Source organism: Nymphalis io, chromosome 11 (assembly GCF_905147045.1).
Source record: "Nymphalis io chromosome 11, ilAglIoxx1.1, whole genome shotgun sequence".
In the NCBI taxonomy this organism is placed as follows: domain Eukaryota; kingdom Metazoa; phylum Arthropoda; class Insecta; order Lepidoptera; family Nymphalidae; genus Nymphalis; species Nymphalis io.
The window spans coordinates 10,828,022-10,855,502 of NC_065898.1; the positions used below are offsets into that span (position 1 = coordinate 10,828,022).

Sequence of the window (27,481 nt, forward strand, 5' to 3'; positions counted from 1 at the left end):
TAATTATACAACTTAGTTAATTAAAACACCGAGGATCAGAAAAAAGCGTGTGCACGAGCGGGCGGTGTGCGGGAATTTTGCATGCGGTATTCACCTAACAAGTAATGCAGCAAGTTATAAGAAAAGTATTTATGTTACGTTTGTGTAATTACTCCTGGTAATTAAAAATATATTTAAATAAAACTATTCATTTAATTAAAAAAATATAAAATTATGTGTACTTAGTTTTATTGGCTTTTGTAAATATGTTTGTTTTGCACAATTTTGGGCTGAAAAATAATATTATGCTTGTTTGTTTATATTAAATGCCTTAATATTAATTCTTATATTCACATACATTATTAAAATAACTCAACCAGATTATATTTATGTTATGTACTTAATACAAGTAAATATATTATGTGATCCAACCATTTTAAGATATCTTAATTTTTATATTGTAATGTTGGATAGGTAATAAAAGAGTTATTTTTATTTTCATCTACTAATGTCAGACGATGTTCGTGAAAAAAACAATCTACTTTTTCACAAAAAAAGTCATATTAATTGCTCCAATATAATAAAGCATTTAGGTTGTTAAAATTAATTTTATTGAACAATCGTTAATGGAAACAATATAAAAAAACATTCTTATAACTAACGTGAAAACTTACGGCTTTACTTATAACCTAGCGACTGTTTAGTTTAACACTGATTTATCTCTTTCTATCATTATTGATTTGACATTAGAAAGAAGAAGACACAGCATTGTTTAACTAGTCACCTTTTAAACAACATTTATGTTTTTATCACTATATTCTTCGGTCACTATATCTACTTCAAACGATATCTTAAACCCCTTATTAGGTTAGACCTTTCGCTTGAGTGTTATACGTAACATGTTATCTTTGGAGAACACAAAGAAGACACTCTCATCCTTATAACCTTTTGTTGGAAAAACGAATAAATTTATCTTGAATTTCACGGCAAAACTATTAGCCGAAAATTATTAAAAGCCGATATGGCCCAGTGGTAAGAACGCGTAAATCTTAGCCGATGATCGTGGGCTTAAACCACACTGAATTCTCATGTGCTTAATTTGTGATTATAATTCATATCGTGCTTTACGATGAAGGAAAACATCGTGAGGAAGCCTGCATGTGTCTAATTTCACTAAAATTCTGCCACATACCTATTCCACGGACCCGCATTGGAGCAGTGCGGTGGAATAAGCTCCAAGCCTCAAAAATGGAGAGGAGGCGTTAGCCCAGCAGTGGGACATACACAGAATGTTACCAAACTATTTAAATATCATATTCGAGTAGTTGTTCACTTTTTATATCAATTTTAAAAACCGTGCTAATAAATTAAATAGTATAATTATGTTAATGTTTGATTAAAAGTAAAAGTAAAATATGTAATGTAATAGAATGTCCTATTTTTAGTCTAAAACATCTAGCTTATTCCACCATGCTGCTCCAATGAGAGTTGGTGGATACAAATGCGGCAGTTTTTCATACGATACATGCAATTATGTTTTCCTTCGCCGCCCGAGACGAATTATAAACATAAATTTTGTTATATGTACTTATTATGTATTTGTATCAAAATTTTATTCTGATTAGGTCAAAAACCTCTGAGATATCTTAAAATTAATATGCCGTTACTATTTATCACCAATAAGTTATCTATTATAGTCAATTGTTAATATTTAAATTACAATTTTATTATTAATACATATAATTTTTTTGTTTTATTTACTCACAAATAAAATAAAATTGTTCTTTTTTAATTCTCAAATTGATAAATTAAACACTGTATAATTGAAATGTGATTCGATAATATAAGCAGAATTTATTTTTAAATATAAATTCTATTCAATTTTCTGTAATAATGATTAAATATGAATGCTATTATTTTAATGATGATTCGAAAGCACTCGTATGAACCTACTCACTTGAAGTCCTCATAAATTTCAATTCAATTTTATTACCTTAAAATAATATTAAACTACTGATTGCTTTTTCTACAGAAAGTTAAAAAGTAATTTTCATTGCGTCGGAATTATGAAACATTAATATCAGCGGATCGAACCCGGCTACTACCAAACCATTAAAATGTACGGTTTGGTACAACAATATGCTTAAAATACCATGTGCTAAAAAAAAAAGCTGAGATGGCCCAGTGGTAAGAACGCGTGAATCTTAACCGATGATCGTGGGATCAAACCCGAGCAATCACCACTGAATTTTTATGTGCTTAATTTGTGATTATAATTCATCTCGTACTTTACGGTACAGGAAAACATCATGAGGAAACCTGCATGTGTCTAATTTCACTGAAATTCTGCCACATGTGTATTCCACCAACCCACATTGGAGCAGCGTGGTGGAATAAGCTCCAAACCTTCTCCTCAAAAAGAGGAGAGGAGGCCTTTAGTCTAGCAGTGAGACATTCACAGGCTGTTACGGTTACGGTACCATGTGCTAGTTACAACTAGCTTTATAATATACAAGTCACAACTTGTTCTCATAAATAATAATAAAAAATACTATTTGGATTTCATTGAAATGATTAATTTTAAGAATAATTTATTTAAAAAACCATAGCCGAACACGCTTTTCAGTTCGAAATCGTTAAAAATAAATTCTGTATAAGAATTAAATTAAGCTCACGCTTTTTTAGGTATCGCTTTTTGTATGTGTCGCTAATCCTTATATAGAAAAGTCATCAATATGTAAAATGAATGCACCTAGGCTGCATTTTTATTACACTATTTTCATATTTTCATTCCGTAATACGTGTTTTTTATCTTATATTTGTTTTTAAGTATTGTTTTGCTTTTTTTTAAAATTGTTATTGTTTCTTTGCAAACTCATTTAAAAGTCCAGTATTAATACAGTGCGACATTACATTAATTATTTACAGGTCGAGTTAGAATAAAGTGTTTATAATGTGGCATCGATCTTGACCAATCTCAAATTAATTCCAAATTAAAAATATACTTACTATAGATAACTCGGGATGGTTGGCGTTCTATGGGGGAGGCTTTCGTCCAGCAGTGGACGGCAAAAGGCTGAAAAAAAAAAAAAATAAATAAAAAATAAAAAAAAAAAACAAAAAAAAAAAAAGTAGATAACTAGTTTTCTGAAAAGGCATTATGTTTTTTTTAGGGATAGATGTTTTAAAATAAAGCATTTTTTTATTGCTAATTATTAATTACGACTTATAACACTTAACTGACATGGCACGCCGGGCAGGTGTAATTAAAAAAATAAATATCAAAATAAAAAAAATAAACAACAAACAAAACCAACAAATAGTTATAGAAAAACTCAAATAAATATGATTTAAATAAAAGCATAGTTTCTTTAATACAATAAATATATATTTCTCATTGAGAGTGGACAATATAACGGCATAAGAGAGAGTCATTCCGTTGGCCGTCACGGCATAACCCAGTCGGCCTTACCCAAAGGTACCTATTAAACTTTATATTGTAATGAGTTATTCCGATAATAAACAAATCTAAAATCAATTGAAAACTTTCACCGATTCGGAAATAATCTTCGATCGACAGAAAATGAAAGCTGGTCTTAATAACTCCGACTGAATTTTTTTATCAAATCATGTATAAAAGTTGGTAACAACCACTAAATGTCTACTGGGCAAAATCTGGTTAAGGATAAGGAAACATAACCGAAACGCTTGTGCTGATTGGCGATTTTATCTCAGATTATTTTCTGTGTTGTGCGTGTGTGTGTGTTTTGCGCCACGCACAATAACATTTTAATACATGAATTTACTTCAAAAATTTGTCTTACTAAGTACTAGTATTCCTGGGCTAATATTAAAATAATAACAATAAAAACATTATTCTACGGTTTGAAATTTAGAATGTTAAGGACATTTTACAAAGTTTAAACGAGATCAGTATAATTAATGTAAAAAAAAAAACACAAAGTATTTCTTGTGATAATACTCACACGAGTACAACTTGATCTATCATCTACCTATCAATAATAAATAAACACGTAAACACACACATATATATATCCTCATATAAATTCATCTTAGTAATGTAATATAAAATAGTTTTTTTAAAGTGAATTATAAGTTTTCTGTTTATAAGATTTCACATGGAACACAAAAAGAAGTTTCATTTGTGCCATTCAAATCGGAACACATAACATTCAAGTTTGGCAGTAGAATATCGGATGCATAGGTGTTACATGGGCAAGCAAAAATACCAAAGTTTTGTCTGCTACCTACACATCTGATTCTGACAAAGGATAGGACATAACTGCTTCCTGTCCCAGTCATCAATGTATATTATTGTACACCTTGATATCCAAGTCAAGTCTTATAATACCCCCCCATTGCCCCTATTTTGAAGGGAAAATTATGTACATTTATATGAATATTTTAAGATAATGATACTCATAGCTCACGTCGCACGTATTAGGGATTCTGGATGTCTCTTATTTAAGAATCCCATAAATTTCGTCAACATCCCAAGAAATACATTAATTTCGCAAATGTGTAAATCTTTTTTAAGCATTATATTTACGGATATAATGCCTTTTAAAAGATGATAAATAACCCTAATTTCCTCATTGAAATCCTGTCATTCCGTGTAAGGGAATCATAAACGGATATTATTTACGTTATAAATGATGATTAACTTCAGCTACGGCGGCTAATCTCAAGAGAGATTAGCCAACTGCTCAGGACATATTATAGCGCAAAAACGCACATACACTCTCTTCCCGAGACACTCGGAAAGAGTAACTATAGACGCAAGACTTTACGTACTTTCCGTGGCATGGGAGTGTACTCACTTGAACCCCGAAATTACCTCGGGACCTGGGGCCTTATATATAGACACTATACCAACGAGGCAATAATAATGATCGAACAATAATTATATATATTATATTATATAATTTTATAGTTAACACCATAACTACACCAAATAATATTAAAAAATTAATAACTAATTTGGCTCCGCTATAAGTAACAAATTGCTTCTAAAGACTAAACTAGTATTCAAAACTAAAAACGTCCCTCTTCCTGCATAAAACTCAACCTGCGTGTATTACAGAAGTTTTTCTAGCTAAAGCCAGCCTCTCTTGCTTGATTTTGGGTCATTACATCGATTTTTCACTATGAATTTCATTGATATGGTTTATTCACTATTTCTTTTTTACTTTCCCACTCATTCCCTCTTACTTAAGTACTCATACATCAAATCGTTACTCTCGCGTCAAAATGAACAGTGAAAATCATAACTTAATCCAAATTGATATATGAGTCTACGAGAGCTTTTATCCACGCTGGCTATTTTCTAAAAGATGCACTTCGTGGATGTATTTCCCTACAACGATTTTCTTCACTGCTGACACTGACATAAAATGCACTCATTTTACGATATTACAAAAATTATTTGTGTATTGTAGCTCACAAGTTTCACTTAAATGATTCTATTATTATATTATATATCTAAAATTCTATTTTTAATGTATATGTATGTAATGATATATTATATCTGACATATATATATGTCATATGTCAGATATATGTCAGATATATGAAATGATTCTATTATTATAGAATCATTTCATTGTCTTATATACCTTATAGTGGACAAGCTTTTTGTAATCCCTCGCGAGCTATTTTGAATAAGATGTGCTTCTGATAAACCATCTTAATTTTACATTACATTGTATAAAATAAATGTATATAACAAATTATTGGTAAAATTAAATTCGTTCGCGTTGCTTATCCGACTGAGATGTAAGCTTTTCATAGTCATTATTGGATTTTGCATTAAAGTTTCTGGTAAAACATCATCGGCAACGTAAATATTTTATAAAAAAGAGCTATTTAACTCATAAGCTTACTTTGTTGTTCTACATGAAAATCATAATCGTATAAGTATATCCCATATTGTTTTAATTGAATGTAATTGAATGAAAAAAAATATGAATTAACATAAGTTTTAACAAATTTAGTAATAATTGACAAAATGAAAATGTATTTTACAGGAAATATTCTTACATAACGTTACACATTATCATTGTCTTATATACCTTATAGTGGACAAGCTTTTTGTAATCCCCTGCGAGCTATTTTGAATAAGATGTGCTTCTGATAAACCATCTTAATTTGACTTAGAGTTCATCTTGAAATAAAATTCCATTGGAAATAATAATAATAATAATAATAATATCCTGGGACATTTTTCACACACGGCCATCCGATCCCAAATTAAGCTTGTATAAAGCTTGTGCTATGGAAACCAGACAACTGATATACTACATATACTACTTTTCTTTTGTAAATACATACTTATATAGAAAATTACACCCAGACTCAGGACAAACAGACATGTTCATGCACACAAATGTCCGTCCTGGGTGGGAATCGAACCCACAACCTTCGGCGTGAAAAGGCAAGTATCTACCAACCACGCCAACCGGCTCGTCAATATAAATAATATTTAAAAAAAATGCCTTTTAAAAAGTATTCGTCTAATAAGCGTGCTTTAAAAGTTAACATATTATTTTTATTTTAAATGCTTTCTTTTGGTATTTTCATTGGATGATTTTATTTATTACTATACGTAGTTATTACCTACTTGAAATCTTTAAATAATCCACCGATGGGCAAATACCTATATCCCTGAAGACATTGCTTGGAGCTTATCCCACCATGCTTCTACATTGCTCTGCAGTGTTTGGTCATCACCGATAATGACTACTTACAGCTCAATATATTATATACTTACTTCTATGTGCCTGCTTGTTTCCATTTCGTGACAGAATAGCAGTCAAAATTATCAGCTTGCAATTATATTAATCTTAGTAGGATTCTGGATTCCTAGACTAGTCTGGATGGTGTACGGCCAGATCTTCCATGATGTGGTCATCTCTGTTATGAATCGCCATTCTAAGGTCCAGAATATCTTGGGTAGTCGCCCTAACCTGTTCACCAGTTTCCCCGCCGCATCGTCACTCTTGTCGGAGTAAATTGTAACTAAATTTAGCCATTTCGTAGTATCGCAAATATACTCATAATGAAGTTCTACATATACATATTACATTCTTTCAATATTTTACAGACTTTAATATCTATGACATCTACTGCTACCGATAAAGATTGATTCGCTGTGTTGCTGAATACCTTTTTGTAACAACCAAGGCAGTACACATACCGCTAATCAAATAGCTCGTCTGCCTGTCTTTTTAAATCTAGTAGGACTTTGTGTAAGCCTGTCTGAGAGGATATCACCCATTTATTACATATTCTACCGCCCAATTATCAATACTAAGTATTGTTGTGTTACGGTTATTAGGGTGAGTGAGCCAGTGTAACTATAGGCACGAGTGACATAACATCTTAATTTCCAAGATTGGTGACGCATCATCGAAGGAAGGAATGGTTAATATTTCATAAAAATGCCAATGTCTTTTGGCGGTGGTGACCAATTACAATCAGGTAGCCTATTTCCTAGTCTGACATCATACAGTAAAACAAAAAAGATATGACTATATTAAAAAAAATTGTTGTTGTATGGAATGGTTGATATTTCTAACGGTGCCTATGTTTGTGTTATGCGGTGACCATCAACCTTATTAATAGTTATTATTATTTTAATTGCGTATCGATAAAAAAATAATAATAATATATATATGTAAATAATTAATTTTTGTTTGTTTCAGTTAATATGCACAATGGATTACAATGATACGTTTAACATTTCTGAACCGTATATGCCATACTATGAGCGCCCCGAGACGTACATCGTACCTCTGCTGTTTGCACTGATCTTTGTCATTGGAGTGGTGGGGAACGGGACGCTGGTCGCTGTATTTGTACGACACAAGGCTATGAGGAATGTGCCTAATACGTAAGTACTAATTTCACTAATTTCTGTAACTAATTTCTTTATATTTATTAATTCGAATAAAACACCCGTTCTTTGTCACTGGTTTATTGCAAGTAATTCAAAACATAAATTTTATTTTATTTTATAATAATATGCGATTAAATATCCTGCCAGAAAATAAACGAATACTATTTCCAAGCTCGATTGTCATATAGAAGTGACCTTTCTTCATCAGGTGATACATCATGACGTCATATCTATAACGCTCAGTCCACTGTAGATATGACGTCATGATGGTTAATATAATTATTTGTTTATTTATCAATTAGGAAGCCAACGTTATATTCAGAAAAACATTTGTTATTGCATGTATAAAAATATTTTAACAAAGTATATACCAATTATAGGATAACTTAACAATAAAAAAATTTAAAAAATCTAATTGACGAAAAACAAAACAAAAACATCTTTAACTTAAATAACAAAATTAAATAAATAACTAAATTTTGATATTAATATAAACTAGTGCATTATACTGAAATTTGAATCTATACATTAAAAGATAAAATAAGTCAATTATTCTGTAAATGATAGGAGCCAAAATGTTATCATTTGTGGTGATGGGATAAAATAGTGACGCCAGAAATAGATACTAAAAATGTCTTACTATATGTAATAAAAAGTTATTACACATATATAAGATTGTTTATAAACAACCAAACAATTTTTACGATTCTAAGGTTTAATTAGTTTTTATTAAGTCGCATAAAACTTTTATATTTTTTCATTTACCAGCAATAAAAGTAGTCATAAATTGCTATTAAAGTAATTATGGGTTTGGTTGTTTAAAAAGTCTATAGCGTGTTCAGAATTACTATGAAAATTATTTTTAATGTGTTACGAACTTAATCAGGGCGAAAAATAACATGTACAAGTTGTATTATGGAAAATTGAGTAATGCGTGGTCGAATAATATTTTTTTTTTTTCATAAAATAGGAACGCGGACGTGCATATGGGCCACCTGATGGTAAGTGGTCACCAACGCCCACAGACATTGGTATTGTAAGAAATATTAACCATCACTTACATCACCCATGCGCCTCCAACCTTGGGAACTAAGATTTTATGTCCCTTGTGCCTGTAATTACACTGGCTCACTCAACCTTCAAACCGGAACACAACAATATCAAGTACTGCTGTTTTACGGTAGAATATCTGATAAGTGGGTGGTACCTACCCAGACGAGCTTGCACAAAGCTCTATCACCAGTTCTTTATTTCACACTAATGATCATATAGTATTTTTATGTTCCAGTTAGAAGTGTAAGTAAGCCAGTAAAACTATAGACACAAGGGATAAACCAACTTAATTCCTACAGTTAGTGGCGTATTGTCAAAATAAGGAATTCTTAATATTTACAGTCGCAATGTCTATTGGCGGTGGTCACCACTTAAAATAATCGCTAAGCCGAAACAAAAACGCTGACAAATCCCAAAAGAAAGTCAGTAAGCAGTTTTAAATAGACGAACAAAAAATATAAGAATACATTGATACCGATCCAAAATTTGTTATGTGTACATTTTGTAAATCTTCAAATAACTTGATACAAAGTTTTCGTGGATCTGTTTTAGAAACGTTCGATTGGAAAGCGATTGACTATCAAATGTATATAATTATAGATATATTGAAACAGTTAGCTATCTCATTACGAAAAAAACATACATGTAACGCGTATAAGCATAATAATTATTGTAAAATAACGATTCGCCTTGAATCGTTATTTTGCAATAATTATTATGCATTTGATTTATGTATATTTTTATTCGATGTGATATAATATACTGTACATATATATAATACACAATCTGGAGCCTATAATATAAGATGTTAAATGCAATAAAAATGAAATATAAAATGAAAACAAAATGATTAATAATTCTATAATCAAAATACGGAAACGTCAGCAAAAATTAGTCTCACTTCCTTTTATAATAGCCCGTTGACACGACAGCCTTTTTCATTGAATTTGAATGACTCGAGCTTCTCCCCTCCGGCCATTCAAAGTATAAAGCCATAAACAAATGTTTAAGGTGTTCCAGTCGAAAAGATCCTTTGAAATTTAATTTTCAAGCTTGAAAAGATATTTTAACGAATTTTTACATTTTTCAATTATATTTCTCTTTTACAAATCGAAACTAAATATTATTATTTATTATGAGACTTTTTTATCATATAAATAAAGATAATGGTAGATGTATCGGTTTCTTTTATCATCTGTAATAATTTAAAATAAAATACAGAATATGAATTAATGTGATACGTACGGGAATATAATTTGTCTATTTATAATAAAAATGAATTGATTATGAGATTATTTTACATCTGTAATTCTGTAACAACAAACTAACTGACGTGACTCAATGTAAAAATCGGTCGTCAAATGTCAGAAAGTGATACGCGACATTGACCATAATAATTATAACATTTTAAATATACACGTATCAAAATAATATATCACCATGAGTCGGTTGTTACAGAATGGCCCTGTCTTATTTAATAAACGGAACGTTATAATGAATGTAAAATTATATATTAGCGTGCGATTCAAACATAAACAAAGAAAATAGTTTCGTTGAGTAATATTCCTTAATTAAGATCACACTGATTATTTTTAAATTGCACTCTCCAATTACCACGCCGTATATTTTACGTGTTTTTATAATATACATATATTATCTACATGACCGCCTCGTTGGTCTAGTGGCTTAATGAAAGGCCGCATACCCGGAGGTCCTGGGTTCAATTCCCAGTGGGGGTCCGCCCGGTCCAGCCCGGAGTCTGGAAGTTGGAAGTGTGTACACTTCCGTGCCTTGGAAAGCACGTAAAGCCGTTGGTCTTGCGCTTGAACTCTTTCCCATCTGATTATGAGAGTTAGGGAATAAAGAGTGCACCTGTGTTTGCGCACAGACTTGTGCATTATATCTCCTGCGTAGTTGGCTAATTGATAATAATAATAATGACTAATATAATAATAATACTAACTTATCTCTTTTGAGATTGGCCGCCGTGGCCGAAATCGGTCTGGAGGACCTTATATTATCTAAAACAGCGTAACTACGTGATACGTGAAAGCACTTTGCAATATATCAAGGCGTCCCTTATCTAACGAAGAGGTATTTTCTAATAATGGGATATTTAGTTACACCTTGAATTGACATCTGAGAATTTATTTTTAAGAAAAAAACTTAACCTGTCACTTTTCTGTTCCTGACCGCGGCTTCGCCAGCATTTGAAAGACCTTGGGAATTAAGACGTTAGGTACTTTACGTTCTGTACCCTGACAACGTGTACGCAAAATTTCGTGACGATCAGTTGAGTATTCAAGGAGTGAAATAGTTACTATTTCACGCCTTGAAACAAACTAAATTTCGCAGATATAATATTATTTAGGATAAATAATTTAATAATTATAGTAAGTAAGCAAAAGTAACATCTCGTAAATATATCATTATAAACTTGCTCTTCTTTTGAGGGGTTGATGGATAAAAATGCAGATTTCTGCCGACACATGCAACTTTCTTCACGGTGTTTGCTTTCACTGCTAATATAAACACTAACAGAAACGACAATATGAATAATAAACACAAATAAACGTGAGGTTATAGAGCCACTCAATTTATAGCTATTGCTTGTAAGGGCCTGATAAAAACCAATCCGACCATCAACCGAGCAATTTCTCGACCTCCCAGTGAGAATTGACCATAAAAATCTGACAAAATCGTTTTTCATGCAATGGATCCAAAAGAATGGAATAAGAACAAATGAATTATAACAAAGTAGCGGTATTATGTAATATTATGTAAATTTTTATCTTAGCAAAAATGCTGATTTAAATTCATTCAGTTCATTATACTCGTTTGATAAATTCAGTTTCGATAAAAATTATATGTATTATATAAAGTATACTTATTGAATACTGCAAGATGAAATGCTTTTATACTTACAAGGTACATTATTATGTATATAAATAATATACACAAATATTCTCTTACAAACTATAAATCAGTTCTAGAATTCAAAATATTTGAATTTTATTAAAAAAAATCTCTGATAAACCAATAATATGATGACCTCCTAATTAATTTCTTTCACAACTGCTATGGACTGCTACTGAGAATTTGTACTGCTACTGACAAAAAAAAAAACAAATTACGTAATTTTAATCGGTTTTATCTCTTTGCGTCAGCGTCCTTATAAACTAACCACTAAAATATTTTACTTGGTGGTTGGGCTTTATGCGAGCCTGTCTGTATATGGACCAGTATTTTTTATTTATTATTGTATTGTTATAAGTTCATCACTGTATAACTACCAACCTACATTGGAGCAGCGTGCTGGAGTAAGATCCAAGCCTTCTCGACAGAAAGTAAGTCCTTGGCGCACATTTCACTAAATGGTCCTTAGGAATATCCACATAACGAGAGCTGCTTATATTTATTTCAACTAAACGACATTTACGTTTCGAATCCGAAACCATTAGTGAAGAAATCGGTTGTAGTAATTGCCGCAATACCCTGTCATGTATGTCGCTTCTAAACTTGACATATATACATTATCTTGTAATCCCGATTACTTCTTTTCTAAAAATAATTATTCTAATTGCTTATTGCTGCCTTATTGTGTAACATTGTCTTGGAAATAATTAAGGTATCTCCAAATAAATTCTAAATCAAAATAAATTATAGCGAAATTAACGTTGAAGTGAAATTCATTTCGGAAATTGCGAAAGTTTTGAATTTGGAAAACGTTTGGTATACTGTTTATTACTTACAATGTTTTTAGAAAAAGCTAACAAATAAACTTAGATTATTACTCAAATAGTAATCAATTAATTACGGAATGTGATTGTTTCTTAGACTTTAACAGACTTAAATTGGATTTCAGAATATATGAGTATTTGCGATAAGTTAACGAATAGAAGTTAAACTTGAGTTCTTCGAGATAAAAAGCAGAGTTCGTACAATTTGTACCTTCAAAAAGACTCATATTGTTGACACTTGACATATTGTAGACACTGAAAGAAAGTAATAGTGCACTCGTATTTTTGCGCACACTCGTGCCCTATAAATAGGTCTTGTGCGTCATAATAATCTTTAATATTAATTAATAATATTCCATAAACGAATACTATATATTTCTGTCAATACAAATTATTTGCCTAAATGAGTACGCGAGACTTGCTATGAAACTATTTTTCAAAAGATTTATTTTAATAAAATGAAATCTTATTTATAATTAATTATACAACTAATTATAAATTATTTTATGTATTTGTATTTATGTCAGAGTGGCTGGATCGATTTTGATGATTATGTTATTTGAGTTGGATGGTTTAGATTGACCCGGTAAGATTAGCGCTGCGTTCGGGTTCCAAGATTTTTTTTTTAACAAAAATAATTAAACATTTTATTTAACAGCTAGTTATATAGGCTTTTAAATTTTAATTTATTGATCTGAATGGCTGTCCAAATGTGCACACATATCTATTTTATGGGTTTCGCATATCCTATGATGTAACGAAGCCTTTAATTTTTTCACAGTGCTGTCACTATTTCTGCTAAATCTATACTATATATCATCTACTACTATACTATATATAATCTATAATATATATACTACTACTTACATATACAGAATTCGATGACCCAATCACGGATGCCACATAAACATTTTTTTTTAATGAGTGTGCTATGATTGCTTTAAATATATAAAAGAAAATATTTAAAAATTGAGCATTTCTCTTATACAATATACACGGACTAAAAATATAGGCTTTAGTTAAGAAAACTTAACTTCTTCGCACTGAAAACAAAAAATATTTGTAATATGAAAATGCGTTTGTAAATTTAATAATTACTTTTAGGAAAACCTGAGAGAGCTCAGCTGTAGGTTTTATGTACATAAGCCGAATGCATATAGTAAACATTTTGTGAATAATAAGTTTCGTATTATTTATAATTTTAGAAGATTTAATACCGGAGAGTTTTTTCTACTTTCAATTTTTTTTTATATTTAAATATATAAAAAAGAAAACTAGGGGTTTATCTCATTTGTTTGTATAGAGCCAATCTTTATTTTGATTATGTTTTTTAATTATGTCTATGTATGTATGTGTAATAATAACAACCATACGTATACTCGATACGTAAGGTTGTTATTATTGATATGGCATTACAAGTAGTAACACAAATTTTATAAGGACCTTAATAGTTATTATTAATTTATATTAAGGCAACTAGTTGGCTTCCTAAAGTTTAGAGCGAACACATTTGTATAGAATTATTTTACAATTTAAAGTCTGATTTCAGACAGCTGGACCAGCAAATAAGTTAACAAACCAGTTGGTCCGTTAATTCTGTCTGTACGACATTTCAGAGTTATATGTAATTAAATCATTACAAATGCGCTACTAACTAGACAAAACTAAGCGATAGTTTCGAGCATAGGTCACTACAGCCTATCTTACTTATTTAACGAGCTATTATATTACGATACGAAAAAAAAAAAGCCGAGATGGCCTAGTGGTAAGAACGCGTGAATCTTAACCGATGATCGTGGGTTCAAACCCGGGCAAGCACCACTGAATTTTCATGTGCTTAAATTTGTGTTTATAATTCATCTCGTGCTTAACGGTGAAGGAAAACATCGTGAGGAAACCTGCATGTGTCTAATTTCATTGAAATTCTGCCACATGTGTATTCTACCAACCCGCATTGGAGCAGCGTGGTGGAATAAGCTCCAAACCTTCTCCTCAAAAGGGAGAGGAGGCCTTAGCCCAGCAGTGGGACATTAACAGGCTGTTACTGTATATTACGATGACAACAAGATATATTTCAATTTTCTTTTTCAGGTATATCCTCTCTCTCGCTCTAGCGGACCTTCTTGTCATCATAACATGCGTACCGTTCACATCAATTGTCTACACCGTCGAGTCCTGGCCGTGGGGAGTCACCGTGTGTCGAGTATCTGAATTTGCTAAGGACGTCAGCATCGGCGTATCAGTTTTCACGTTGACCGCTTTGTCAGCTGATCGATACTTTGCAATCGTTGACCCCTTAAGGAAGCTGCATGCTACAGGTGAGTTTATCATACTCTTTTATACGTTAAAAATATATCAAACCTTAAAGGACAGATTGTGGTAATTGAGAAGCTTAGTAAGCCGAGGGTCAAGAGTTATCTAGGCTTTATTACACCTCCCACAGACTACTCGCTTAAAATAATATGCAGTAGATTCTGAACAGGGTGAACTAATAATAATAATAATAATAATTTGTTTCCCATAACCCTAAACATGACCATTTAAATTAATACATCTTATATAATATTTTGTAAAATTGTATTATGTTTAGGTATTAAAAATTACAATATATATATTTATTTCTCTAATTAATAACAATTGTATAACGATTAATTCTTTGGGATATGGGCCTCCGCCGGTGAACACCTCATCCAGCTTCTTTCAATTTTCCCTGTCACATACAGCAGGAAGGGTGAACTAAACCTACCATAAATTATTCAAACGAATTGTTTCGTGTAATGGGAGACAACATTCACGAACTGTAAATTTACTTTTCCTTTTTTGTTAACATTTTACTAAAATGAATAATTTATTCAACGCGATTTGGCAACAAAACATCCAACATCATGCGAAGTTTGTCACCCATTCGGTTTTGGACGTGTGCCAAGATTAATTTAAAAAACCTTAACTTAAATATATATTCATATTTTTACGTGAGCATAAATAGAATTCGATATATGAAATGTGATATGAAATAAACAAAATATTATCAATGTACATAAGGTGAAGAAACAATTTATAGTATTTTGCTTTCATTGTCTTAAATATTAACCTGTCTTATTTGAACTCGAGAAATAAAAATACTGACTTAAATAAATCGTAAAGAGCTTTTCGTATCTTAGAAAGCTGACGTTTTAAAATATTCATTATTCTTCACATCCTCTATTAGAAAGAGAGAAAAATGTATGATTTTTTTATTGATTCTCTGTATTTAAGAATTATGCTGTTAGTATGTTAAAACGTTTTTTATTTTTTAAGTATAATAATTATTTTCTATGTACTCGGAGAAATCTAAAATCTATATATATTACAACTATCAAAAAAATTGGGCAAAAGGTTTTTAGGCCTATAATTCCACTCCGATACATTTATTTTAATGATTAGGATTTTAAAAAATTCGATCTGGGTGAAGCCTTATGGAGTTATTCTGCCAGTAAATATGGATATTTTTATACCCATATTTCTGTTTAAAACGAAGCGAATGAAATGACAGCTTAAGAATCGTGGCTTACCGTGTCTTGAAGGTTAAAACTTTTTTATATAAAATAGGAAAATGGACGGGCTAATGGACCATCGCACATAGAATTTGTTGCTGTAAGATTCCATTCCACGTGTTTTCCTATTTATATAGATAGCTTATGAAAATATCTGTGTTATATTACAAAATACTTATAATTATAATACTTATATGTATATATATAAAGAAATATATACATATATAACAAATAGGTTTTTTTTTTTTTTATAGAAAAGGAAGGCCGACGAGCATATGGGCCACCTGATGGTAAGTGGTCACCAACGCTCTTAGACATTGGCATTGTAAGAAATGTCAACCATCGCTTACATATCCAATGCGCCACCAACCTTGGGAACTAAGATTTTATGTCCCTTGTGCCTGTAATTACACTGGCTCACTCACCCTTCAAACCGGAACACAACAATATCAAGTATTGCTGTTTTGCGGTAGAATATCTGATGAGTGGGTGGTACCTACCCAGACGAGCTTGCACAAAGCCCTACCACCAGTGGTACAACCAAACAAGAGCTTACTATACCCCTCTTTACACATACTTAAACTCACCTAGCACTATGAAACTACAAATCTAAGCGCACTTAAGTGTTAAAACTTTAAAATCAAATACTTTGAAAGGATCAATGTCTTAGTATTAAAGTTCATAATTTCTCGCCCAAAGGCTAATCTAGTCTGCGGGATAAATAAATTTCAATGAAAATATAAAATAATTCGTTTCTTTGATGTTTTACTAAAATAAGATTAAGTAAATGAAAGTTCGAAGGAAATTTCATTTTGATTAATTGTTTTAAATATCTATGAAGTTTGCTTTGTTAATTACTTTGTTGACACTTTATTATTGATAAATTTAACTTAGTAATTAAATTCAAGTTTGATCATTTTATTAAAAACACGTACAATATCGTTTATATCTTAAAAGGTTATAATCAGTATTAATTAATATGAATAATTATGAAATTTGCTATAAATTTTTAATGTATATTTTGTTATTTTTTTTTATTTGAATTTTATATATTATAAAAATTACTGTAAATAGTTTCCTTACAGATATAATAATACAAAATAAAAATATATATGAATAGTTTTGTCAATTGCGTTACTGAAATTTACGGAAAACCATACAGTGACAGCCTGTAAATGTCCCACTGCTGGGTAAGGCCTCCTCTCCCTTTTTGAGCAGAAGGTTTAGAGCTTATTCCACTACGCTGCCCCTATGCGGGTTGGTAGAATACACATGTGATATAATTTCAATGAAATTAGGCACATGCAGGTTTCCTGACGGATATGATTTGAATTAAATTAGGCACATGCAGGTTTCCTCACGATGTTTCCTTTACCGTCAAGCACGAGATAAATTATAATCACAAATTAAGCACATGAAAATTCAGTGGTGCTTGCCCGGATTCGAACCTATGATCGTCTGTTAAAATATTCATATTCGTACTTTATTTATCATTTGATGATTATGGACCTCCTGACCGATTCTCGAGAGTCTCAAGAAAGATAGGCCAAATGCGTAGGTCATAAATATTGCAGTATGCGCACGGTAGTTGTACATAGCAGATATGTTATTTTTTGGTTCATTATTTTATTCTTTAAATTCTAAAGTTTTGAACACGTTTTATCTCAAGATCTAGTAACTATCCTTAATTATATTATCTGGTGCAACTATTGTTGTTGTTGTGGTTTTGATTGTGTAACTGTGTTTATTGACTCCGTTTCTCGTGTTATAAATATTCTTTACGTATACAAGTTGCATAGAGTGTTGATTTATATGCAAGTATTCATCACGTACCCTCGTTCAGCAAGAATAACTTTAACTTTCACATAGTGTGCCTGTTTTTCGTCACAATCACCTACCACCTAACTGGTCTAGCGGTACAAACTACCTGTGCAAACGCCGGCGACACGAGTTCGATTCCAAGAAATCTGCAGCTCATTTTAGTATTTGTCTTTCGAATTTTTATTTGTATATTACATCGTATGAGTATTTGAAACACACAATATGAAATTCGCATGCTGTAAGCTGACAACAGGTGGCACTGCGGACCGTGTTGCGTGTATAAAATGCAAATGTAATTATCATTTACTTTGCTTATTCCCTTCATAAAAAGATAAAGACTTGTCGTCCGAATGTAGAAAAACTTAGATATGTCCTTCGTGCGCTAAAGTTAGGCGCCTCAATAGTGATAATACCCCCGTAAGTTACACATCTTCAATAGCTACTAATATTATTCAAAATGAAGATGAATCTGACAAAGCGACGGATAGAAGAGTGCGCTCAATTACAAATTTAGAGTTAATAGCTGATAGATCAAGTGTACTTTCTGCCGATGATATTGAATCTATTATATCATCAGATCTCGCTAAATTTACAATAAATATTAAATCGAAGATTGACAACCTGATGTCTACCTATCTTAAGCCAATACAGGACGACATTGCTGTTTTAAAGGATTCTTTATCATTTATGAACAGTAAATATGAGGAACTAAATTCGAAGGTCCATCAATCACACGAATTAGCAGATTTAAGAAAACGCTTAAATTATATGGAATTGGAACAAAACAATCGAGAACAATGGGCGCGTCGATCGAATGTTGAAATTTATGGTATTTCAGAGAAAAAAAAATGAAAATCTATTGGAAATTTTAACGAATGTCTGTAAAGTAACAGGTTTCAAACTCAATGCTTCCAACGATATTGATTTTATGACGAGAGTTGCACCCAATAAAAGCGAGACTCATCGAATCAAACCTATTATAATCCGCTTTTTGTCACGCTGGAGAAAGGATGATTTCTTAACGTTAGCAAGAAAATCCAAATTAAAATTAAATAATATTGGCTTTGAGGGAAATTCCAATATATATTTCAATGATCACCTCACTCGAAACAATAATATGCTTTTACAGAAAACAAAAAAAATAGCCAAAGAATTTTCGATATGTTTGAGTTAAGAATTGTACAATAATGGCTCGGCGCTTCAAAAACAGTCCTGTGCTTCATATTATAAACAAAGCTGATTTAAAAAAAATGCTTAGGAACAATCTTTCTTTCTTTAAATCGCTTTAGTAAATTGCGCTACATATGGCTAGCTTTCTTTTATCGAATACTATTATTTAATATAGACTGGTTTCCTAAAATCTTTCCCACTTTACGATCTGTCTTAAATGAGAAACAACATGGTTTCATCAATAAAAAGTCAACGGAGACCAATCTTATCCAATTTGTTCATCACTTGACATCTCTTATGAAACATGGCTCTCAGGTGGACGTTGTGTATACCGATTACTCAAAGGCATTCGACAAAATACCGCACTTCCATCTTATTCGTAAACTTGGAGAAGTCGATATATACGGTGATCTAATACGTTGGTTTGCGTCTTATCTGCGTGAACGTAGTCAAGCTGTTACTATTAAAGGTTTCTGATCGTCCTTTGTTCCTGTTACATCAGGATTACCTCAAGGCTCTCATCTAGGACCCCTCCTATTTAATGTGTTTATTAATAATATTTGTGATATTTTTAAACATTTGGATATTTTATTGATGCTGATGACATGAAAATTTTTAGAGCAATCAAAACTACACAGTATTGTACTCTATTACAAAACGACTTAAATAGCCTTTGTCACTACCGTCATCAAAATGGACTTTCATTAAATCTTAAGAAATGCAGTATTATAACATTTTCTCGTAAAAACAATAATTTAGTATTCGACTACAAAATTAATGAAAAATCTATAAAAAGGGTAACCGGGGTGAGAAACTTGGGAGTACACCTCGATCATAAGCTGCTATTTAAAAACCATGTTGATAACATTGTTGGAAGGGCATATCGTATGCTTGGATTTATCCTTAGAGTGATCCTTAGAGAATCAATTCTCGAGTATGCCTCACCAGTTTGGAATCCTATGTATAAAAAAAATATCGATAAAATCGAAAAAATACAAAATAAATTTCTTAAGCATCTTTTACTAAAAAATTATGATTCTCACGCTAATTATTAACGTTAAAAGAACGTCGTATGGAAAAAGATGAACTCTTTCTGCTTAAATTGTTAAATAACTATATTGATTCTCCTTTCTTACTTATTAATATATATTCATTTGATATCCTAACATGCAAACACGAAATAAATTTTTGTTCGATGTTCCTATACCTAAAAGTAAGTACGTACGCAACAACTTCCTTTACAGATCATGCATAAACCACAACAATAAATTCAATGATCTTGATTTATTTTTTATGTCATTGAAGGAATTGAAATGTAAATTAAATGTCACCTTAATTGTCACTTTAAATAGAATTTGAATTTGTATATTTATTATTTTTTACTAATTTATTAATTATTTGTTCATAATTCGTAAAATTTTAAATAATCTTTAATTTTTATTTTTATTTGTTATAATTCTGTTATGTATTTTGATTTAATTATTTGTAAAGACTTATTTGGTATATGAAGTTTCTTAATGTGATAAATATTTTTGTACATGTTACAACTGTCTGTCTTCCTAAATTAAATAAATAAATAAATATTACACAGGTATATGCGCAAAAACAGATACACCCTCTATTCTCTCACTCATAATATAATGCTATGACGAATTTAACACAACTGGAGAGAGTTCAGGTGCAGGACCATCGGCTCCGTATGCTAGATACGAGAGTGTACACACTTTCAGACACCAGGCCGCTTCTAAGATTTTTTCGGCAGAAAAACTCAAGGTCAAACCCAGGACCTTGGGATCTTCGGTTTTTTAGCTCACCACTCCTTGCCAGATCGAGGAGACAATAAGCGGATATGTATAGTACTTTGGTTATAATCTCTGTTGTTACCAAAATCTGCTTACAGTTTACCTCTCATGATTAATTATCCTGTCAGTACCTTAAATGTTGTACTACTTAATGAACCGTAAAAGTGTTCATAAATTTTACTTCCAATTATAACGCTTCGAAAACAAGGAGCTTTCGAAAACAATAACTCATCCAATATATAATGATTCCAACCGTAGTCTTCCCAAACATGTCAAGCTGTTAAATCAATATTGCTAAATAAGGCTTGCTATACTGTATAGAATTATATAAATAATAGATCTTGGGATTAGCATTCGTTTATGTTCGTACAGAATACATAAATATAATATAATATAAATAAAGGTGTTTGTTGTTGCTTTCTTGGTGTAAGGACTTTGTGCAAGCCCTTCTAAATAGGTGCCGCCCACTCATCATATTTTCTACTGCTTAACAGTAATACTTAGTGTTTTGTGTTCCGATTTGAAGAGTGAGTATAACTACAGGCCCAAGGGACATAACATCTTTGTTCCCAAAGTTGGTGGCGCAACGTAAAAATATGTTACAAAAATATACATTATAATTAATGGCGAACGAAGTTTAATAGTTGGTTTTTAATATCACTGGATTAATCGATGGTTTACAATAACTAATATTTAATAAAATTTAATGAACGAGCATATTTTATCTCAAATGGACGAAAACCGCATTTTGAGTTCACATAGCCGGGTATCTGCAATTTTATATTAGCATCGAAAAATATTTTTGTTAATGTATTTATTTCAACTCATTTAGATATAATATACAGAACAGTACAGTAACAGCCTGTTAATGTCCCACTGCTGGGCTAAGGCCTCCTCTCCCTTTTGAGGAGAAGGTTTTGGAGCTTATTCCACCACGCTACTCCAATGCGGGTTGGTAGAATACACATGTGGCAGGATTTCAATGAAATTAGACATATGCAGGTTTCCTCACGATGTTTTCCTTCACCGTCAAGCACGAGATGAATTATAAACACAAATTAAGCACATGAAAATTCAGTGGTGCTTGCCCGGGTTTGAAAAACCGTATACTTCCACAATATAACATTTCACAATATAAAATACCAATGTATATAAATTCATACTATAGGGTTAGGTTACGTTGGTTAGCTTTTAGAATTTGTTTAAAACTTTTGATTGAACGACGAGTTTTACAAAATATCCAGAATAATATGGAAAATATTTGATACATTTTGTCCTTCACGTACTTGTTAAGTTTTTTGTATGTATGAAATACTCCAAACTTATTTTCAAAGCTAATTCAAATAAGAATTGTTTACTGCTAGACAAAATACATTGAGTTTTATTTTTCGTGAGTTTTATTTTTGCGAATATAGAGTGCTTATTGTAACTTGATTTATTTGTCGCAAAATATAAATATTTTTTTAAAGTAAGCCACGGCTAAACAAAAATTTATTTATTAAGGAAATATCTTTAGCTAATTTAGGACACAAGAAAATGCAATGGTACCAACCTGAACAATGGTACCAACCTTGCTCATTTAAACTTTGTATATATATTTCTATATTGGCCTTCTACTAATAAGAATAATAAGCCTTTGCCTAGCAGTGCATATTTATAGGCTTTACTTTAGTAATATGTAATCCAATGTATTTATTTCGCGGAATTTTCTAGAAGTATTTAAGTAAAAATCAGAACAGCTTCTAATATTCGTCATAAATATATCAAGATTCTCGAAGAGATAGTATAAAAAATATCTTTAAACAAACTTTTTATGAAAACCAATATAAGAAAACATTATAATGTAGAGAATTCGTTAAAGTCTTACATCGTTGTTATATAAAATAGGGTAAGTCATGTAGAAGGTTTTCTGGCGGGATATTATATTCCAATGACAAGATAAGCGACCCAATGAACGAAAGTCAACCCTTTATACTTAAAAAAGATTTCATTGAAAAGAATAATTCTTAAATGCGATTTCCAATATAACATATGTATATATCAAGTCAAAATTGTTAGTGTATGTAATAAAACAGAATAATATACTCCCAAATTAAAGCATTCAATATAAAATGTATCAGATGATCGTGGGTTCAAACCCGGGCAAGCACCACTGAGTTTTCATGTGCTTAATTTATGTTTATAATTCATCTCGTGCTTGACAGTGAAGGAAAACATCGTGAGAAAACCTGCATGTGTCTAATTTCATTGAATTTATGCCACATGTGTAATCTACCAACCCGCATTGAAGCAACGTGGTGGAATAAGCTCCAAACCTTCTCCTTAAAAGGGAGAGGAGGCCTTAGCCCAGCAGTGGGACATTAACAGGCTGTTACTGTACTATAATAAAAAATATGTTCACTAAAAGACCTTTCGTAATACCGCTGGTATTACATGCTTACGTCCAGATATAGTTAGCTAAAAGTAGTTCAAGTATGTTTTTATCGTTAAAAAAAGAAAATGCAATAAGGATAACCAAAAAATATTGAAAAAAAGTCGGTTCGTATCTATCCAAACGTGCTAATATCGCTGGCCGCTTTACCACGTACCGATAAAATGTCATGAGCCCAATACGAACCAGAACGAAGGTCACAGCCACTGAAATAATGGTTAAGTCACGTACGAATAATTTGGCTTCGGAGCACCACTGCTAGCCATTTCGATAACAAAGGGACAAACATATAGACTTAGAAAGGCCTTAAGTTTTATCTTTTCTATTTATCGGATGATTAGGCTTTAACGTCAGAAATCGTCAGAAATCGTCATTAATCATTACTTTTATGCTATTTATTCAAAATTTTATATTTTACGATTAAACCGCTAAGAGGATTACAATAAAGTATACTCAATATTTTATTTATTTGAGGTAGTTTTGGTCCTAGGAAAGGGCCTCCGGATAACCACGCGATAATTTTAACTACTCGAGGTGGATAATAATGCTTCAGACAACAAGAAGAAACAACAACACAACAGGAAGAAAGATATGCAAATGGGCCACCAGAAGAATGTATATTGAATCTAAGTTATATTTATTACATTTATTAGAATTTATTAATTTGTTCTTAAAAAACTTTCCACGCATTTCTGTTATCTTACTGCAAGAGACTTTTTTCGATATGTTTAAACAAAGTAGGTCGTTACAATACAATTAACAATATCATGTACGTATATTTACAACCATAAAAGTATTCTATAGTTTATAGATATCACATCTCGCATAGCAAACTAGACACCTATCCAATAAGGTTCTCTTATTAGGTATGTTATGTATACCTAATGATTTTATAACAGAAATAAACAAAAAACGTATCTTGTTGCTATCTTATATTCAAATAAAGGATACATTGTGAGCAAAACTGTATCGGATCAATTTCTCCCACTTATGAATATACTGATGCATTTGCAATTGTATTATACATCTCCATACATTGTCTTTGAGCGTAAAAGAAGTATTTGCCCAGCAGTGGAATATTTACTGTCACTTTGTGCAAATATTTTTTTCTTTGCTTTTAATTTTATAACGAACGATACAAAATTCAAATATTTAATATGATACAAAAGTTAAAAAACTTCTGACTCAGCCTAAAATCGAAAAGGTCGAAAAGTCCCGTCGCGGCTTAGACCGTTGACTTATAAATTCGGAATTTTGTTACGATGGATTATTTTAATACATCTAAATTGAATCTTTTGGGAGTGACAAGTTTGTCAGGATTATATTTTATTAATAGAAGCCCTCTCAGGGATTAAAATATCATAAAGGCAGTTTGTGAAAGAAATCATAATATATAAATTCGTAAGGGTATATTTTATGAACTCATGGACAATTTCTTTCATGTGGTAGTGAAATAAAGTGAATGCTTCTTATTCGTCCCCTGGGATTGTGTTGGATAACTATTGTGTATGCTCGATGTATATTATTTTGCTGTCACAAATATTCTTATATTTTCCCTTAAACGGCATATGAAGTGGTTGGTCACTTCTGCGTTTAAATATTAACCCCGTAAGAAGTAGCAAACATATTTTTTTTAGTAATTCGTTGATAATGATTGGACTTAATGGTGCGTTTACACTTATTATTTTGGTATAGTTCAAAATCAGCAAACATGACGATTAATATTTTTGTAGCAACTAGGTGGAAGGGTTTTGTTCAAATTCGTCTCGGTAAGTATCATCATTATTCTACCGCAAAAGAGCAGTACTAAATATTGTTGTGTTCGGACTTGGAGCGTGAGTTAGCCATTGTAACTAGAGACTACACGAGAGACCTTCAAAACATCTTAGTTTTGAAGGTTTTTTTTACAATTAATAGGTCAGCGTTTAACCGTTGACTTGGCTGATGCTAAGCATCGACACGGTCTAGGATGCAGCACGCTTGCCTTTACTAAACCTGTGTACTCTGGATTTGAAGACACCAACATTGTACCTATCAGGAAATACGGACTCAGGCAAAGCATTCCATAGTTTCGCAGTGCGAATGATGAATGTGGATTCAAAGCGCTTCGTACGTAGGCGGGGAATTTCCACTGTGTACCTATGGCGCTTTGGTCGCGTTTGCCTGGCCGTTCGATAGTAAAAAAAGGTTGGTGGCACATTGATGATGTAAGAGATGGTTAATATTTCTTACGATTTCAATGTCTATAGGCGTGGTGACCACTTACCATTCCCATTCCAAGTGTCCAATTTGCCATTCCGCGTATCTATTATAAGAAAAAAGCTAATAAAATAAGGTCATATTATTAAAATTATTGTTACTCCCATCCACCTAATCCAGGGCTTATCTGTCTTACTGTCCATCCCACGTCTTTGTACGCGTTCTTGTAACCAACGTGTCGTATCCAAAATTGTTGGACATAATTGTATTTTTTGTAGACATTTCTTGTAAAAATATCATATTTTACTGTGTTAATATTGTACAAAAATATAAAACGAACACCGACTTATAATATTCACAAATCTGCCTTACAAAATGTATTACGAAATGAATAGTCTTTATTTTTTTGTAGTAATATCAACCTATTATAATATCATATATTCGACAGGCAAATATATGCAATAACATAAATAATTTAACGAAGTCGCTATTGAGTGCAAACATTTGTATAAAAATATTTAGAGAAACCATCGAAAACTTATATTTAAACTAAAATGAATAAAACAAGAGTAAAATTCAATTTAATTAATTTACTTAATATGAACAAATGTGTAACAAAGTGTATGTAACTTTGTCTAGGCTTAGTTTCGGTTTAGCTAATAGTAGAGTCGATATTATTTAAGTGTACAAGCACACATTATTGTAGTACAGCATATCCATTGCGTATGTATGTTAGTACCAAATAAATGGTGTTATTCGTGTTAATACTGCACAGTTATTAAATTAACTTGAAGGGCATAAATTACGCACATTATGTAAAACTCATCTCATCTTAAAGTATTCCTGCATTCATAAATAATTCACAGGCGTGTGGATGACGGAATAAATGACTTAACGCTTAATATGTCACACATAATATTCGCTGAAGTTCTTATATGACGTCATTTCACATAATATTATTATGATTGTCTAAATTGACTGTAAATATTACAAAGGATTTCTTCGATGAAAACATATCAAAACTAAATAAATTCTAACTTAGATTTTGAATTTGAGATCTTTACCATTGTTAAATATCAAAATATATAGGGACTTTTTAAAAGTTGTTTATTTCTATAACTTATACCTAGACTCAAGATATTTATTTACCTAACAGATATTTCATTTATCTCCATATACGTCGGAGAAATCGCACACTCGTGAATTGTAAGCGAACCTTAGCTTAAAAACGCAACTTGAAAGCGGATATCATTTGTAAAACAATAATGCAGTCTGTGTAAAATATTATACAACCAACATACAACGTTTCAGATAAGATTCTTATATCACAATTAAATAGTGAATAAATTATTATTTTAAACTCGGTGAAACACTATTTAAATAATGTAGCATATTCGGTGAAACACTATTTAAAAATGTAGCATATTATGTTATTAGCACTGTAATGTTATATATACAGTATTCTATATACATACAAATAAACGGTCACAACGCGAGTTCTGTATACACTCGGTTCACTAATGTCACGATTGTGCCGCAGTGTCGAACGAACTTAACGGAATTTAAAAATAATTTTATAACACTTCGTATTTCAAAAACAATTAATTTTATTTTTTTAAATTAAAAATATAATGTTTATAATCGCAAAATTAGAAAAGCTCTAGTAGTTATATGAAATTAAAACACTGTAGGCGGGCAGCCCTATCGCGTGTTACGCACCACGTGGCTGTAGGTACTTATTTCAAGGACAGGATCGAGTCACAATACCGCATATAACATTTTTTTTTTTATAGAATAGGAAAGTGGACGAGCATATGGGCCACCTGATGGTAAGT

The 27,481-nt window shown here is 31.5% G+C and overlaps 1 protein-coding gene across 1 annotated transcript in view; it reads left to right on the forward strand.

The window, feature by feature from the left end:
• Nucleotides 1–27,481, forward strand: part of LOC126771757 (neuropeptide CCHamide-1 receptor-like) — a 251,636-nt gene that overhangs the window by 150,593 nt on the left and 73,562 nt on the right. The window contains exons 3-4 of the mRNA XM_050491838.1: nucleotides 7,704–7,891; nucleotides 14,782–15,008. Coding sequence (XP_050347795.1) covers nucleotides 7,716–7,891; nucleotides 14,782–15,008 — 403 coding nt within the window. The 5' untranslated portion in view covers nucleotides 7,704–7,715. The remainder of the gene's footprint in view (nucleotides 1–7,703; nucleotides 7,892–14,781; nucleotides 15,009–27,481) is intronic.